Genomic DNA, 12,952 nt, shown 5'->3' on the forward strand with positions numbered 1-12,952 from the left:
CATGTATGTACAGTATGTATGTCGGTGTCTCTCTTGTTTAACCCATTTTGACCTGAGATCAGATTATAAAAATGTCTTCTGTTTTCTGAAAAAGCTATGTTTCTATGTCAGTCGTTCTTCGGTTTAAAAAAAATAGCAGACCTACAAGCTTGTAGACCTGCTATTTTTCAATACACCAAAAGGGGATCCCGCCCAAAATGGGTTAAGATTACGTCAGCATCAACAGCCAATAAGGGACCACCAGTCTTGGTGACGTAACTAAGGTACATTTCAAGGTTCGTATATAGGTCAATAACGGGTGTATTAGACATTAGTTAGTAGCGCTAGGATAGGATATGTGAGTGCACGGCACGCTCTTCTTGCGCACAAGTAGGCCATACATGGCCTATTTGTGTGCAAGGCGCAACTTCAGCATCTCGAGAGAATGCATTTCTTGTTTAAATTGGCGCTAGCCCCTCAAAAAGTATTGGTGTAACTGATGCTCCTGAGTAAGCTTGTATAAATACAACTTTAATGATCATGGATTTCAGTCCGATTGATTCTGAGGTAGCATTGCCAGTGGTTGTCAAAGTGGGGTGCATGAAGTGGCTCCAGCTGGGGGTCCCCAGTAAAATGAGTTAATAGCATTATACGTCGGCTATTCAAAAAGTTTGGAATAATTTAGAAATGTTTTAACACAAATCACAAATCCTTTCAGATGGGGTCAGCGGCCATATTATTCTCAATCCTCTCCTTTTGGTCAGTCTGAGATGATACAAATTATACAATCACCACATAGATGTAAGCACAAGTGGGAAGACTTGCTTGGGCATTTCTGCCTGACGCACCTCCGACGGTGCCATGGTGCCGGCTGCAGGGTGGTGCACATGGAGCAGCAACAGGGACGTCTCCTTGCCGCCCCCTGCAGCCAGCTGAAGGATACTTGTTCTACCCACACTCTGTCCCCTGTGTTATTGCTTTTGTGGTTGTGGAATGCGTCCCAAGGGACTTAGCCGAACTGAAACATGACTGTCATGACATGACACATCCAGGGACGTCCAACTCGCTTCTCTTGAGCCACAACCAGAAGCTCAGTTGTTCTGCCTCCTCTGCAAGGACTTTGAGGGCCTTCTTCAGCTTGGAGCCTTTGATTCCATGGGACTTTAGGAAACGCTGGGTGGATACTTCCAATGCATGGGTATGTGAAGGCTCTCCAACCTGCTTGTGAGCACTAGCTCACTTGCCAGCTCTGAATACTCAAAGGATGTGAACCTTGCGTTCTGGGAGTCACAGAGCTTAAGTTACAGGTCACCTCTGTCTCCTACCACACATGGTACGGGCCACCACATTATATTTTTGGCTTAGAGTTGGAGCAATGATGACAGATCAGATGCTATAATCAAATTTATATTTATGTGTCAGTGTGCCATTGCTTGTTCCAGTGATTACACAAGCAATGGTTATGTAAAATCTTACCTTACAGACCAACTGTATCTTTAAAATGCTTTGTATCCTTTTATTTCACTAGCACATCAGTTAGTGGATTATACAAGGACATTAACATGCTTGTATAGTTAAAACTTAATTTGTAAGAGTGTGCTTACAATTATTTGTAAGAGTGTGCTGTTAATCCAACAGTAGGACTACTAGTTGTGCTTTTCATGTCTGCTTTTTTGGTAGTCCAGTTGTTACTAATCTACAGCAGTAGTAAAGTAGGGAAAAGCTAAATATAAAAAGTAAACTGTTTTCACGAACGACCTCTCCACTCCTACTTAATGAAATGCAAGAAATGTCTTGATATGTGATTATATGCTAAATTTGATGACATTTGTATTGCAGCAACAAAAATGAATAGGTCTTGACTTAATTAATACAACAAGGCCAGCAGTGCTTCAGCAAGGGCCATCTGTTCGAGAATGAATATGATTAATGCTTGAAAAGTGTAATTAGGATGTAATCCTAATATGTAAGTGCAATAATGTCTTTCATAGATATCATTCGATGCTCTGAGGCTTTTATAGTGGACATCTGCTTTGGTATGATAAGAGCCTATTGAGAACTGGAGGGCTGATATGAACTCTGCATACAGTAGAGATCAGCGTCTTTCAGACTTGTAAGACTTAGTTAGATGGCCCCACTGGGGGTCATTCTGGAATTGTTACATTGTCCAGGCTTTGGTTCTTACATTTCAAGGGCATTCCTCTCCCAATTACAATGGATCCATAACAATATTTTCTGCTTGACATTATTCACGATAGTGTATCTTAATGTAAGTACTACACTCCTTTCTTAACTATGCACAGAGGCTTTAATATAGGGAAGGCGTTCTAGTTTATGTTTTTGTTTAAATTGGCTGGGCTTTTGGTGGTAATGATTATGAAGCAAGCATTAGGAGCTGTTTGGACAAGAAGAGTGAGTGAGTCACTGTATGAATCAGGCAGATGGCTGGCTGGACAGCGTGTTGATAATAGTAACATTAGTCTGCTGGGAAACAACATTATGCTCAAGGTCAATGAGTGCTGAAGGATGGAGCACCATTATAGTGTGGGCCCCCATGTTCTCCTTCCCCATCAGGTGGTTTCATGTGAAGCTATTCAGTACACATATCTACCGGTATATTACTTCCATAAAATAAATAACATCACATGATCATGACCAATATACTTTATATTGGTCATTGTATTTACACAATTATAATCAATAGGGTTTAAACACAATTGTAGATTAGTGAAACGTACAGTAAAATGGACAGATTAATGTTTGGAATGTGTTAATCCTCTGTAATGTTGCCAATTTAAATTACAGCCAATAGCAGCATTCCAGCATTTTAGAATAAATCCTAAAAAATTATACAGTGTCATTTATGTTCCTATGCTTCACAGATAGGCACCATGCAGCAGCCCACTGTGTAGACATCTGTGGGCAGTTTAATGAAAACGCTTCAAGCATCATCATCCTAAACTACAATGAGATGGGGAAGGTATTCAGGGACACTGAAGTCCTCCGTTTGTCACCCTGTATTAATTCGCAAATGAAGCGAAGAAGTGTGAGCCTCGGGCAGTCTTCCTGAGGAGCTTTGTGTTTTTCGTTCAACAAGTCAGTCACTTTGCATATATTATTCATACTAAAGGCTTGTTAATTCTTCAGCAGTGGGATCGCAAGGGATAAAGGCAAATTTATACTTTGTTGCATATGATATGACTCACCGAAAATAACTGATTTAGTCATTTTCAACTGAAAGTTGCATTTTTCAGGTGAAAATTTGTTTTGGTGACTGAATAGGATGATCGCATGACGAAGTATAATTTGGCCATAATAACATTTAAAGGTGTGTCTATAGACAATGTCTACCAATTCATGGTTGCCTAGTATATACAATGGATACAATATAAAGTGCAAACGAAACCTCTAGAATCTAAATTAGAAATTATATTTTGTACACACAATTAAAACAGCATGACTCTTGATCAAATTCCAAACAACAGTATTAACACAGCTTTCAAGTGGTTCATATTTTAATATGCACTTTGTTATTTGTGTGTGTGTGTGTGTGTGTGTGTTTGTTTTCTTTTTTCTCTTTAAAGTGGTATAGTTGAAAAATGAATATTCAATATACTTGAAAAAGCAAACCTTGCACATCCCCCATAAAAAGCAAAGCAATTACAGTGATTAAAACTTTGTACAAAATGAGTTATTTATAGCATTGTATTGAGTTGACAAAATAACATATGAGCATTGGCAATATGGTTAGATGTCTTTGATATAGTGGCTATATACATTGAGGGGAGTGAGGATGTCTGATTCACCAATGCCTCAACATGTCATTAGTACTTTTGCAGCAAACTCAAAGGCCATAACGGTGATAGTTGTATTGTTTTCATGAGAGAAGTTCAGTTTACTTAAAAAAATGGAAAGAAACTACTTTAGTAATAACAGCAATAATATCAATAGATTATAATGTAATAAATGTCAATCATAATACATATATTTTAAGCACATTTGTTTTTACATTTGAACAAATTTGTTGAATTCCAGTTCAAACAATTCTTCAGAAATCTAAAATGGAAAAATAAAAAGTGATAGGAACAGATCTGAAATCAAAAAGTTTTAACCAGAGTTTTTCTTTTTACCAAAATTGAATACTTACACATTATATACATGCCATGTGGCGAAACTAACTCTAGTTCATCATAGATAAATGGCTAAAAATCAAGACCTATTGAATACTTTAAATACTGTATAGGCTAATATACATTTTTTTGTTTCAGGGATCCAAAAGATTCAACAATATCGTTCACCAATAGACACATTAGCAAAGTAATTTACAGCAATATCAACACATTGAGCATTAAAGATAAACATAAATAATGAACCACTAAAAGGTTCCATTCATTCAGTTTGTATCTCCCATTCTTACATCAAATAATAACAGACCAAAGTCAGATTAGGATTAGGATTTTAACCACTTAAACCCTCTATATTTAGTAAACTAGTACTTAGATGACCAGGGTCAAATCAGTAGGCCTACTTAGTCCTTTTTCCCATCTACACCAAATATCTTCACTGGAACAAGCTCACACCACTCGCAACATTGTGAGCTTGTAGATCAGCTATTTTGTGTGAATGTTCCCTCCAGAATCAGGATCTAGAGTTCAAGTGGTTAATTTTAATCTCACAATGTTTCTGAAACGTTTTCTACATCTATCTACAGTAGACTCATATTGAATCCTGAGACAATAAACGGTGTGTTTTCCATTCTGTGTTAGTCCTCAGACTTTGTGCTTTAATACTTTTTTCCCCCTGTTTTTACAAAGCAATGACATGAATGACAACAAAGATAAATAAATGTAGACATAAACAGACCCAGCCAAGAAAGAATACATTTTATCTGGAGACAATCACACAGATTGTGCTTTATCACTTTTATCTTTTTATCAGTGTATTTAAGTGTATTTATCCATCCAAGACCAAATACGAATTTGGGAAAAGATCCATTTGACGTTAATATGTATCCATCAGATGTTAATATTTGAAACATTGATACATTAAACATAATTTAATAATTTAGTTTTCCGACTTGAGTTGTACATTTCTGGTCACTTCCTGATGGAAAAATCTTCAAAAAGGTATATAAATGCTATAGTGAGGGGAACTGAGAATGTGAAACATCAGTAATAACAAAACAAAACGGAATAATGAAATAATTTAGGCACCGTACAACTAAAACACAGACAGGTTAAAACCCCCAAAAAGACAAAGGCCATGTTCTCAGCAGTTGCTTGTATAGAAGTATAAAACCTAGTCTGAGCAGTCAGAAGGAATCAAAAGATAGGAAACAGCTAGATTCTGCACCAGCGCTGAGACCATTTAAAATTGCTTGTCTGTTAGCAAGTAGTCATCATGAAACAAATAAGCAAACAAACAAACAAAAAAAGAATAATAGAGGTTTAAATGAAGTACTCTTTCTTTTCCTCTGCATGCACATGGTTCCCCTCGGCGTTGATGATGGCCGTGTCTGCATCGGGGGCATCTTCTGCTCCTTTAGCTTCGTGTGTTAAATATGTCCCTATTCTCACACACACGCAGGCGGGCAGGCAAGCAGGCAGGCACGCACACACACACACACACACACACACACACACACACACACACACACACACACACACACACACACACACACACACACACACACACAGTGTCACACCAAAGTAACAAAAATAGCTGATGCGTTTGTGAGCATGAAAGTGGTTAAGTGATGATGTATGGTGAACTACGTTGGATCCATTGGAACACGTTCTTTTTCCAACTTCCTGAAAAGTAACAGTTTTGGACATACTAAGTTTCCACCCGATAGCAACGGCATTCTAAATTATTTATTTAGAAAGATAGGTGTTACTTGCTTACCTTTATGTCTGGCCAAATATCGTCCAAGAACTATAATCAAACATAGGGTGATGAAGACTACAACTGCAACCACGCCTCCAATTAAAGCATGGTCTGGTCCATGCTGTCCCAATGCATTGGGGTCTGCACAGGCAAAATATAGAGAAAGATCAGAGAGAGAGAGGGGGGCGGGGGGGGGGTGCAGAAAGAGAGAGATTAGAAAACTTTGACAGGTAATTACTGTGTTAGATTTCCTGACAATGTATCATGCAGCAGAAAATGGCTATTATAGAAGAGCAATTTGAACTTCTAGCTCCCATTGATTGTAGATAGATGGATAGATGGATGGATAGATAGATACAGTGGCAGCCTTATATATGTTTCAATCGTTTAAATTGAAACTGACCTCAAGCCTCCAGGGGCCTCCGGATTTATTCATTTTTGGAATTATTATTATTTGTAGTAGTAGTAGCAGCAGTAATGTTGTACTATAGCACGGCCTGGTTTAACGGCCTATCAATGGTATATAAGAACATCAATGGTATATAAGAACAAACTGTATAGCCAAATTAAGATCTGCGCTAAAATTGTTGGTAGGCCAGTTGAGCATGCTTAGACTTGCGAAGAGTATCTCATCTGACCCTATCTAGTCTACCATTTTGTAATGTATGTCTATGTCTTGTCTGTTTCTTGAACGGTGACAAAAAAAATTCAGTGCAAGCTGACAATAAAGTTGTATCGTATCTTATCGTAGTAGTAATATTGCATTGCATCGCAGCCTTCCAATCAGCCTTGTCAATTCAGCCTCGTCCTGTACGTCCACTTACCACTAGTTGGCAGCAGCTAATAATCACTGCAGGTACTTGACCTGTCATCTACCTGTGTTTGTAATTGTTCCCACTTCCCGGTGTGTGCACTCTCTGCACTAGCAGCGCTGAGAGTTGCGATTGCATCATTGTATATCCTATGCTGCCCAGTTACTGTATACCTTACAGTAATTCAAGACAAAGTAAAATAATTGTTTAATAAAGCTGCTTTTGTGTATTTTTCTACTTGGCTGTGCTGTATGCTGTTCATGCTTTGAAGTCCGATAATACACACTGACACAAAATAATAATATAAGAATAATAAATATTATTATTATGAATTAAAATTATGACGTCATGAACGGGGCCTCCCCATCCTTAAGGCCGCCCCTGGATAGAAGGCACACTTTTAAATTATTTCTGACACTGTTTAACACTGTATAGCAGAGAATGGATCTCTGTTTATGACAGCAGCATTTGTGAAAATGTAATTGCATGATTACATGACACATGATCCAAAACCTATTCAAAGTTTTGAATCTGGGCAAAAGAAGAAAACTAGCACAATAAAACATCAACATGGCAGACTGTATAGGTAAGCTGCAATGAAAGCAGCCATACAGTCCTAGCTCCATGAATGAATAGTGGCAACTCTCCTTAGACCCTGCTATCCCATAGCTTCAAACACACGGTTTCTGTGCCTTGCCCTTGCCCGGTGTCACGTTCTGCATCATTGCAGGTTTTAAAATGAGTATTATTTAACCTGAGGTGTTACTCAGGGTAGTGAGTGCACTGAGGGTTTCCCAGCCCAGACTGTGCCTTTGTGTCTGTCCTGTAATAAACCTGTAATAAAAGTGGCTGCATCTTTACTGTGCAGCTTCGTGTGCATGCTCTCATTATCTCAAGTTGATGAATGGCTGTGGCTTGCATTCATTTTTGCAAAGTGACCCTGGGAGATGAGCGTGGGGATGTTCCTGCAAACCTGCTATATTCCTCTATTAGTGGAAATGCATTTTAAAACCATATAGTTATAGTATAACTTATATAGTATAAATACTATATACAGTAGTAGAGTTTGTGTAGAACATATACAAAAAGAAGAAGAGAGAAGTGGAACATGCAGTTTGTTAACGTTCATGCAGAATAGATCATTCACAGTAATTTTGTGACTGAAATGTAAAAGCAGCAATTTTGGAACGAAAGCCAAAGAAGTACAAAGTGTGTATTTTCTTTTTCCACAGCCCCAGTGAAAGTTGGATGTTTTCATGGACATGATGATTGATATCTAGAGGCTATGATTTGACTGTCAATCAGGAGCATAAGCAATGTTTATGCACATTATATCACAATTAGTGCTATATTTCTCTATAGCTTCAGAGCAGCTTATTCGTAACCAACCTTTGCATTCTTCCTTGTATGTTTATGCAATATCTGACAAATCATCAGAGTTGCAGTATAGGCCCATCAACAGTGCTTGTTGGCAAGTTTACATTATATTGAGAATAAAAATGATACAAAGAACATACAACATATGGAAAACACACAAATTTGCAATCACTACATTTTGGTACTTGGGTAACATTAATTCAGATCCAAATGTCTACATTGATGACATTCCTTGATTTAAAACATTTGGGTTATTATGAGGAAGGTAAACAGCTGTAAAGCAACCACTTTACCTATAATGCTACCAGATATAGATGAATGTATACATTTACTTGAAATCATGTACTTTCCCAGTTTCCCTTCTATTTCCGCTGTTGGCAAATTAAATGAAGAAATATTTCTAGTACGGCCACCTAGCTGGACAAAAGGTCTATATCAAATAATGACCCCATAGGGAAGAGCCATCAAGTTTCATTCAAATCACAAACCAACTACTCAAAAATATAATATTTTCTGCCTCTCTGACATGGCTAGAAAGAGATAAAAAGGTGGTTGACATCAGCAGGCTGAGCATCCATGCATGGTGATGAGTTTGGTTCATGCTGAGTGGAGACGTGTCCCGATTCAGGACCAGATCCAAAATCGCAAGCTCTAAAATCCAGCCTGAAATTATGATCTCAGAGCTGCATGGGCAAGAGGGATATTTACCTGTCGTGGGCACTGGTAAGTCTTTGGCTGTTGCCATGGTTGCAGACAGAGACAGCAATAAAGGGAAGACGAGGGGATACAGCATCATGATAAAAAAGGTGACCACAGAAAGTTTGAATGAAAACACATAAAACAAAACGAAACGTGAGAAATTAGCATGCGCCCATTTGAGTGTTTACTTGGGCGGCATGCAGCGACCCAATACAAAGCGGGCTGTCCGAATCGAATGCATGGACAACTTGGCGAGAGCAGGATAGAAACGTAAAGTGCCACTGGGAGAGCAGCACGACACACTACATGAAACGCGCGCGCGAGCGCACACACACCAATTTACACACACATCAATTTACACATCAGAAAAGAAAAGAAAGACCAGCTGCTGCCTTATATCTCCAGAATTGTGCTATGAAATGTAAATATCTGTCTCTGTATTAATGTGTGTGTGGAAACAGGATCTTAGCCTACTACAAATGGAACTAAAGGACCCTTTTATAACAAACTCTGAGACTGTACAAATGGACTGTTATGGGTCCATTTGGTTGTATTTGTACACTCTCAGGTAGGCCATTCTCCACAAACCATTATATACCGCACCTCACGCACAGCTGTCGGTTATAGTGATGATATTGGCTTGGCAGGTATTAAAGAACATCTCATGTGTCAAAATCGGGTGTGGGTCCCCACGGTAGTCTGCGTGGGGGTCCGCGGGTACAGTGGGGGTCCCCGTGGAGGTCGGCGCGGGGGTCCGCGGTATATCTGTGTGGGGTTTACGGGTACTGTGACTCGACTGAGACTCAAATGTGTTACTTTTACCCATTAAATCAGCAGGTGTGCTCTCATGCAGGTCTACGCACTGTTTAGCTGCGCTGCACTGTTATGCTCAAATTATTAGCCTAAATAATTATGAGGCATGGCGGCGGGATAAAGTTTCGTCAAAGTAGTGTCGGATGGTTTGACTTCCTGACGTCCAGCTACAGTAGCATCCCATGGCTGAGAGGTCGGCTAGAGGCAAAAAGTGTCTGGTTGCCTAGAGACGAGGCAGCGAATACGGTCGGCAGCCAATGAGAATGATAGCTTTCTAGTAAACCAGCTCTGCTGTGCTTCACACAGCAGCTGGTAAACAGCATGGCACTCCATCTTTAACTACATATCACCACCTTCACCTGAACATTCTCTTCACATCTGTGAATTAATCCTGCAGTTTTACAATCCCAGTGTGAATTAAGCTACCTCCTATTGACAGTTGTATGTTCCTAGAAGGGATTACATAGAGTAAAACCTATGCTTTGATGAGTCAATTCAGTTGAAAATATGTTGGTTAGAAGGAAAGGAAAGGAAAGGAAAAAGGAGTGCTTTGGATTCTGGTGGTTTTCTAGACGAGTGGTTTTTCAGGGGTCCTTGAAATGAAAAAGGCTGAGAATAACTTGTCCAGAGACCAGGGGTTCTCAAAGTGGGGTCCGTGAGGGGGTTCCCCAGCAAACACTGTACACTACAGCATAAAAATCTGTAATCTACTTTAACCCCATTTATACTTTGACTATTCATGATTAGCAGATCCACAAGCTCACATGCATCACATCTCATTGTGAGCTTATAGTTCTGATGTAGTTCAGATTGGGCGAGGCCGGCAAAATACAATTGGGAGTCCATGAAAACACTTGAGTTTAGACTAATTAGTATTGGAGGATATTATGTCATTTCTTCTGGCACAGATTGCTCCCCAGGCACATTCACTTGGGCTCTGTGGCAAAAAGTGCTGATTACCTAAATTATTATATCGCAAGTAACCTTTGTGCGTTCTTAAATCTTTATGCCTCATATAGTGTAGCAAAAAGTAATTTGCATGTCATAAAAATGCTTTTAGCATGTCATAAAAAAGCTTTTAATGTGTTTTACAAGCAGAGTGCTCCTGTGACATTGTCTGGCTCCAGTATAGAAGACAGTGTGTACACACTTAAACATTAACAATACCAATTCCATTAGCAGAGGTGGGATTGACACATGGCCTGTGTGCTTTTAGTCACACACAACCCACCGTTATCGCATGGGTTTGTATACACTGTAAATAACTCAGCGTTAATTTGACTGTGTAAAGATTAACTATTGCAAGTTCATTATTTTCACTCTCAGAGTTCAATTTACATTTACAATTTTACTGTGTACTTGCAGTTATTTTGAACATGTGTTCTTTGTGTGATAGGAACGTTTTTTATTTCATTTACAATATCCACTTGAACCCTAGCCTCGCTATTTTGGTTGGAACATGGGGTGGAAATAACAGATCTACAAATGCGACACGTTGTAAATGTAAGCTTGTAGATCTGCAAATGTTCTGTGACATGCTTAGTGTACAGGGAAAAAGAACAGAGTCAGACCAAGTGCAGAGGCAAAGGTCGCAAGTATTGAGGGTTTAAGTGGTTAAACATGAATCAATCATATTCATAGAAAAGATCATGTGTAACACACTGTGATAGTGTTGTCAAACAAGTCTATGAAGCTAGTCTAATAAAATATACAATATATGTAGTGGGGGTGCTTCATCTCTCTCTCAGATAAAATCTTAATTTTCACTTCATAGTCTGATAATCTGTAATAACAGTTGTCCTCTCCATTTGTTCAAGGGCTTGGTATGCAATACATGTGTTACAGTGAAGCTATCATCATTTGCTCTTGTAATAGAAAGTATACCGGGTTAATTATATACTGTAAAAGTCTCTCTCGCGCACACACACACACACACACACACACACACACACACACACACACACACACACACACACACACACACACACACACACACACACACACTATAAGATACCAAACAGAATGCAGGGGAAGGAGAGAAAAAAGAGCGAAAGAGCTGAATTCATCACATACAATACAACAATGTTATTTTCTAGCTGAAAGGGTAGTTGTTACCTCATCAATCATCAGTGGTGTGTTTAGTGTCATGTTTTGTGAGTGCAGAGAGCAGTACAAGAAAGAGAGAGGGGGGGAGGGGGGGCTCACAGAGCAAGGTACGTATACCTGCCGATTGGTTGATCGATTTTATTTGATAAATTAAAATACAATACACAGATTTGCATGCAGCATTGCACCTAATCCACCATCAGGAGATCGCAATAAAGTCTCATGATGTATTTCCATTGCAGCTCTGTGCATTTGTAACTCAGTGTACAAATGGCACCAATTTGGTTCCATGTCTCTTGGGACTTAAATGGATGAACATATATTTGTACACTCTGTAAAAAGGATAAAACTAAACTCAGCCATTGCCATTGCCAATCTACAAGCTCACAAGGCGTTGCATCCACAATGCATTGTGAGCTTGTATAGGTTTTGACTACCTTTGGCGTGCGACACTGCCGTACAACGGAGCATATATTTTAGCATTGATCACAGCAATCTGAATTACCATTACGTGTAAGTGTGTGTGATGAAGTGAGTGCCACATATCACTGTGTGCTTGATGTGGTGGTGGTGCTAGCAGACTGGAAGAATGGAGGCCAGAGGGCAGCGGGAGGAGGAGGTGGAGGTAAAGTGGTGCTAACATGTGTTAAATGAAACAGAAACAAACAACACCTGTCCACAAGGAACAGACTCAACATGAGCAAAGAATTCAGCCACAAATCAATTCCAGAGTACTGATTTCTACAGTAGGTTAATTCTGTCACCTTCACTTGAATCAATGCAGTCAAAAATAACAACAAACTGAAGTAGAGTGCTACAAAAAAGGAGAACCCCCCCCAAAAAAACATATACTGTAGTGTATAGGCTACTATATAACCTATAGGTACAGTAGCCTATAGTTTTCAAAATAACTGTTGTGTGGATGGTCTGTCTGTCTTGTTGGCTTAACAGTGTAAATCCTGCATTTCATTACCAAGTGTGCGAGAGCGAATTATAGAGGGAATATAGAGATGTGAAATGAGCAAAATGTGATGTATTGTTGCGCAGGTCGCAGTTACTATGAAATTGTGCATTTCCCGTCAGTCAGTCAGTCATGCTCCATATATGGTCATGCCTCGTGACATCACGTGATGTCATCAATATTGACCAGCAATATATGGAGCTGACCTGTTCTGACATTCTTCCATATGTTGATCCTTCCCCATCCATCCTTCCTCTTCGATGTCTCCCTTTTGACTGATACCTGTCCATTTAAACTCTAGACGGGCCTGCCCCAAAGT

The 12,952-nt window shown here is 39.3% G+C and overlaps 1 protein-coding gene across 1 annotated transcript in view; it reads right to left on the reverse strand.

The window, feature by feature from the left end:
* Positions 1–3,532: 3,532 nt before the first annotated feature.
* The window catches only part of cadm2b (cell adhesion molecule 2b), a 167,069-nt gene continuing 157,649 nt past the window's right edge, over positions 3,533–12,952 (reverse strand). Inside the window, exons 8-9 of the mRNA XM_083773804.1 lie at positions 5,884–6,006; positions 3,533–5,545 (exon numbers count right to left, since the gene is read on the reverse strand). Coding sequence (XP_083629930.1) covers positions 5,427–5,545; positions 5,884–6,006 — 242 coding nt within the window. The 3' untranslated portion in view covers positions 3,533–5,426. The remainder of the gene's footprint in view (positions 5,546–5,883; positions 6,007–12,952) is intronic.

This window comes from Protomyctophum parallelum (genome assembly GCF_964188405.1).
Source record: "Protomyctophum parallelum genome assembly, chromosome: 9".
In the NCBI taxonomy this organism is placed as follows: Eukaryota; Metazoa; Chordata; class Actinopteri; order Myctophiformes; family Myctophidae; genus Protomyctophum; species Protomyctophum parallelum.